Below are 5,877 nucleotides of genomic sequence, written 5' to 3' on the forward strand. Positions count from 1 at the left end.
GACAAAATAGCCGAACCAATAAAGCTCTTTAGACGCTTTCCTGTATATTAGCCACTGTGTTTAAAACCCACTTCTGTCGTCTAGTTAGTTATCCCATTTACGGTGTTGTTATTGGTCAGCTAGCGGGCTGGTTAAGTTAGCATTAGCCTAGCTAGCTAACATCTCCAACCATGAGTTCACTAAGCTACTCTCCTCCTGCTAAAGAAGAGGAGGCCTGCTGGACGGAGAAAGAAGCTCTCGTGAAAGAGGAGGAGGAAGAGGAGGCTGTTACAATACAAAAACAAGTAGAGGGTGAAGCTGTTACAGTGAAAGAAGAAGAGAAAGACGTTACAGTGAAAGAAGAGGAGGAAGAGAAAGAGGAGGATGCAGGTTTTGGAGTGAAAGAGGAGGACGGGGAGATGACTGTCACATCCAAAACGGATGAGGAGGAAGAGGAGGAAATTGGATATCTGGGCCCGGTTTCCCATAGGCATCTTAAGGCGTCCAATGGTTCTAATGATGAACTTAGCCATAAGATGGTTTTGAGAAAACGGGCCCTGATTAACACTAGTAAGTACTGTCTTAAATACAGAGGTACAAACTCTGCATTAGTTGAACTGATGTGTGGTGTTAAAGGGGAAATCTGCAATTGCTACATCCATATTGACTTTTAAATTATTGATAGTCCTTGCATCCATAGGTCTCTCTATGAATTTGGAATGACAGCTTTGTTATTGTTTGAACTGCAGATTGGTTGATTGATTGATGTGGCTTTTTTAAAGGGACAACCTAGGATTTAAACAGCAACAAAATGTCAGCCCTGAGACTTGGTTTGGTAAACAGCTGAGGAATGGGGGCTGGAGAAATGTAACCACTCTCACATTCATAGAGAAAGCTATTGTAGCAACCTTGATCCTAAACCTAGCGACCTTGTCAAGAAGTTCAGACATCTTGGCGTAACAGTTATAAGGTGTTGACTTGACAGTCAGTGGACCCAGGTTTGAGTTAAGCTCAGGGCTACCCCCTGAATTCACTACACTATGAATACAAGGACTGGCCATCCATATTGTCATAATGATAGTTTAACCAGATTGAGGCTATACAGTGTTTAGTTTACCAACAGTGGCGTTAAACAAGCTTATGTTTTGGTTTCTGATGGGGGTAATACAGTTGAAACATTTGAGGCATTTTTAGTTAAATTCTTCAAGAGTCAATGTCTATAATGCCTGACCCCATTTAGTCGACTGGTCGATTGTTTGGTCGACAGGCTGTTGGTCGACCAAGATTGTTTTTGTCAAACAGTCTCAAATATATACTTATGTACGTACAGTCACTGTGACGTCGATGCACTTATTAATGAAGCCGTTGACTGATGTGGTAAACTCCTCAATGCCACCGGATGAATCCCTGAACATATTCCAGTCTGTTTTAGTGAAACAGTCCTGTAGCTGAGCATCCGCTTCATCGGACCACTTCCTTATTGAGCTGGTACTTCCTGTTTCAGGGTTTGCTTGTAGCAGGAATCAGGAGGATAGAGTTATGTTGATATTTACCAGATGGAGGGTGAGGGAGAGCTTTGTATGTGTCTCTGTGTGTGGAGTAAAGGTGGTCTAGACTCCCCCCCTCTAGTTGCACAGGTAGAAATAACGTAAAACTGACTTCTGTTTTCCTGCATTAAAATCACCAGCCTCTAGGAGTGGCCTCTGGATGAGCATTTTCTTGTTTGCTTATGGCCCTGTACAACGCGTTGAGTGTGGTGTTGTGCCAGCATTAGTTTGTGGTGGTAAATAGACAGCTAAGAAAAATACAGATGTAAACTCTCTTGGTAAATAGTATAGTCTACACATACAATGAGGTATTCAACTCAGGTGAGCAGAACCTCAAGAGGTTATAATAATAGTAGAGATGATACACCATACAAATACAACTCAGGTGAGCAGAACCTCAAGAGGTTATAATAATAGTAGAGATGGTACACCATACAAATACACTACACTCTTTTTAAGATCAGGACTTTTGCAATGAAAAGACCATGGACATTACATGTAAAGGCCATGGACATTACATGTCCTGGTACAAAGGGCAGAAAAAATATGCTTTCAGGCTAGATACATTTGTTCATATCATAACCAAAGTTACTCAAAGGATCTGATGATCTGACGGGGCGGCAGGTAGCCTAGTGGTTAGAGCGTTGGGCCAGTAACCGAAAGGTTGCTAGATCGAATCCCCGAGCTGACAAGGTAAACATCTTGCCTAGTTAAATAAAGGTTAAATAAAGAATATATAGGTCTAGATATTGTTTTGACCTTCTTGTGTTTTAGGTTTTTCCTAATTGTAATCTACTTTAAGTTAATAAAGTATTTTATTGTTGAGATATTTTCTTAGTTTTTTTAAGCCTCACTGCTTTATCACATGGCCACATTGTCATGTTCCAATGTGAATTCTTTAAGAGATGGGCGGGTCTAAGACTCTAGAGGTTGTGAAAGATGCTGAATGGGCGTGAACAAAGAGCAGCACTGTAGCTATACAACAATAGACAATGTAATACTGTTAATGGTTTGCCTAATGGGGGAACCTGGTGAGATAATGTTCAGAGAATCCATTTAGACAATTTGGTGAAAGTATTCCTTTTCTAAATAATATGTTTCCTGAGGATTAATGTAGAGCAAGTGTGAAAATCACAGCAAAATGTTTGAATGCCTTTTTGTCCCCATGTTTCCTCCAACTACAGATTATGATACGCCGTTTAGAAGCTCAGTCTGTACTTTTATCCAATGTAAAAAAAACACAATTTAAAAGGTTGCTACATAAGACTGAATAGAGATGGTGGGTCACATTTGGTTGTGAAAGATGCAAAATACCTATTTTGGATGCAGCAGTTGTTAGCTTGAATGCTAACGCTCATTGACAGGATGGCAGCAAAGCTAGCCAAAGAGTATTTTACCGGTTGAAGTAGAAGTGTTTTTAAGTATAAAGCAGTTGAATTGCAACAATAACACAAACGTTATATTAAGCAGGACATTCAAACGAGCCTTACAATTATAATCCAAAAGTAATGTGAAATGTACTCATAAGCAACCTGGAAATGGAGGCTATTTTTGCTGACAGAAATCGTAAATAGCAACACAGAACTTAGAATCATCCACTATACTGCTAATAGGAAAAAAATAAGACTAAATATGTCTATTGTTGCTCACTTGACTGTCTTATTAAGACAATTGTCAAATAAGTTTGTAAAAGCATTTACGTAAATTGTTGTACACAACATCATGGGCATCACCTTTTAGCTAAAATAAACAGTGGATTTTCGCTGTTGTGGGCCTTTAACCATCTGTCTGATTTTGTTGTTCACACAGGAGAGAGACGGGACTATCTTGGATCCTCTGGGGAGCCTCAACATGAAGCTGACGAGGCAGAGAAGAGTCTCTCCACATCAGAACATCTCAAATACCAGCAGAGACCCACAGGGATGAAACCTCACCACTGCTCTGTCTGCGGGAAGAGTTACTCAAGATCAGATTCACTAAAAGCACACCAGAGAATTCACACTGGAGAGAAACCTTATAGCTGTTCTCAATGTGGGAAGCGTTTTACTACATCTAGCCGTCTGACTATACACCAGAGAACACACGCAGGAGATAAATCTTTCCACTGCTCAAACTGTGGGAAGAGTTACTCAAGATTAGAATCACTAAACGCACACCAGAGAATTCACACTGGAGAGAAACCTTATAGCTGTTATCAATGTGGGAAGAGTTTTACTACATCTAGCAAGCTGACTATACACCAGAGAACACACACAGGAGAGAAATCTTTCCACTGTGCAGACTGTGGAAAGAGTTTTCTTATATCAGGACATTTAAAATCACACCAGAGAATACACACAGGAGAGAAGCCTTACAGCTGTGATCAATGTGGGAAGAGTTTTAGTCACTTAAGCAGCCTGATAGTACACCAGAGAATACACACAGGAGAGAAACCTTATAGCTGTGATCATTGTGGGAAGAGTTTTACTGAATCTAGTCAGCTGACTAGGCACCAGAGAACACACACAGGAGAGAAATATTTTAGCTGTGATCAATGTGGGAAGAGTTTTACTGAATCTAGTAACTTGACTAAGCACCAGAGAACACACACAGGAGATAAACCATTTAGCTGTGATCAATGTGGGAAGAGATTTACTGAGTCTAGTAACTTGACTAAGCACCAGAGAACACACACATGAGATAAATCTTATAGCTGTGATCAATGTAGGAAGAGTTTTACTGAATCTAGTCAGCTGACTATACATCAGAGAATACACAGGAGAGAAATCGAACAACTTCTCTGACTGTGGAAAGAGTTTGGTTTTGTCAGGACTTTTAAAATCACACCATAAAACACACAGGAGGGAAGTCACATAGCTGTGATCAATGTGACAAGAGATAATCTGATAAAAGATCTCTGATTAAACATCAGAAAATTCATACATTAAGTTTTTACATGATATCAATGAAATAATGTCACAATGTAGAATGTTTTAACATTGTAGTAGAAGTATTTTAATTAATAATGTCACAATGTAGAACCCTAAATGTTTGCCCATTGTTCTATTGATTTCAGAATGATATGGATATTAGCCTCATCAGGGGAAAATCCAGGCTCTGAATTGAAAGAGTACTATTTATGTGATTTAACAAAAAAAACGGTTATTTTGTTTTACTATTTTAGTTTATTTGATCCTCTTTTGTTTTTATTTTCATATTTCATTGTTTTTATTCGTCCATGTCTGAAATGTGCTGTATAAATAAAGCTTGATTTCATTTTAATATATTGCAAAACAAATTAACCCAATGACCGACTTCAATGAATCCAATGTCAATTTATGACCAATTCAGTGCATTTTTGTTGAAAAGGAAAAATGTTGAAATCAACAATACGTCAAATGATTCAACTACTGAAAACTGAAACAAACAAATGGATCAAACAGATCAACTTCACATTTCCAGCCTGCTGAAGGTGTGGTGGAGTGGTAAACACCACCCCCGGCTCTACCAGGGGCTTGAGGTGGTCTCCCACAGCTCTGCTTATGTCATGTTCTGTGGCCTTGCTGTTCCATTTCTTGACAGCAGAAAACAGAAAGAAACACTCAAAGTAATGGATATGGAGCATCTACGGCCTCAGTTACACCCCACAGTTAATTGTGACATCTGTCATCCGATCACTCCAAGCTGCATTCGGTTTAGATCTGCCGGGATGGGCGTTGTGTTCGGAATTTGAGTCTGGCCACCGACTATGACAGTCTGGACGCAGTCAGGCCACCATGTCAGCATAACCAATGTAAAGAGACAAGGTGAATGAGTGGGGAAAAGTATGTTTTACACAAATTGCCTTCATAATAACAAAGAACAAATGTATGTGCATGAGGGGATATTAACTTTTCATACAGCCAAAAGGGTGAGAAATTACACCAATATCAGTGGACAATTTGCACTAATGTAAATAAACATAGATGATGGAACATATTCCCTTTTGCTGACGTGATGAACCGCTAAGGGGACATAAATATTTACCATCTAAGCCATGTGTGACCTCTCACCTCTCTGGCTGTAGAAGTGTTCTTCCTAACCAGTCCCTCAACAGCTCTCTGACTGAGCTCCACCCTCACTGGGTCTTCAGAGGAGAGGAAGGCTGAGGAGGGATGGAAGGATGAATGGATCAATCAGTCAACAAGTCAGTAATATAAAGAGAGTGTTGATCATCTTAAATGTCCATCTCCCACCCATGGAGAGACCTATATACTGTATCCAGGGTTGGGTAGGTTACTTTCTAAATGTAATCTGTTAGTTTCTAGTTACCTGTCTAAAAGTATCATCAGTAAAGTAACTGCTGGATTTCCCAAACACTGTAATGTAATCT

General features: G+C 39.6%; 1 protein-coding gene across 1 annotated transcript; it reads left to right on the forward strand.

The window, feature by feature from the left end:
- The first annotated feature begins 3,332 nt into the window (after window positions 1-3,332).
- LOC123732462 (zinc finger protein 180-like) lies at window positions 3,333-5,444 on the forward strand. Its single transcript, XM_045711629.1, has one exon. It carries the CDS (start codon window positions 3,449-3,451, stop codon window positions 4,202-4,204), a length of 756 nt encoding a protein of 251 aa, XP_045567585.1. The 5' UTR covers window positions 3,333-3,448; the 3' UTR covers window positions 4,205-5,444.
- Window positions 5,445-5,877: the final 433 nt, after the last annotated feature.

The sequence above is a fragment of the Salmo salar genome, chromosome ssa02 (assembly GCF_905237065.1).
Source record: "Salmo salar chromosome ssa02, Ssal_v3.1, whole genome shotgun sequence".
NCBI classification, from domain to species: domain Eukaryota; kingdom Metazoa; phylum Chordata; class Actinopteri; order Salmoniformes; family Salmonidae; genus Salmo; species Salmo salar.

What these genes read in the sequence shown, in the direction of transcription:
- LOC123732462 (XM_045711629.1), top strand. Translation starts at nt 3,449, where the DNA reads ATGAAACCTCACCACTGCTCTGTCTGCGGGAAGAGTTACTCAAGATCA.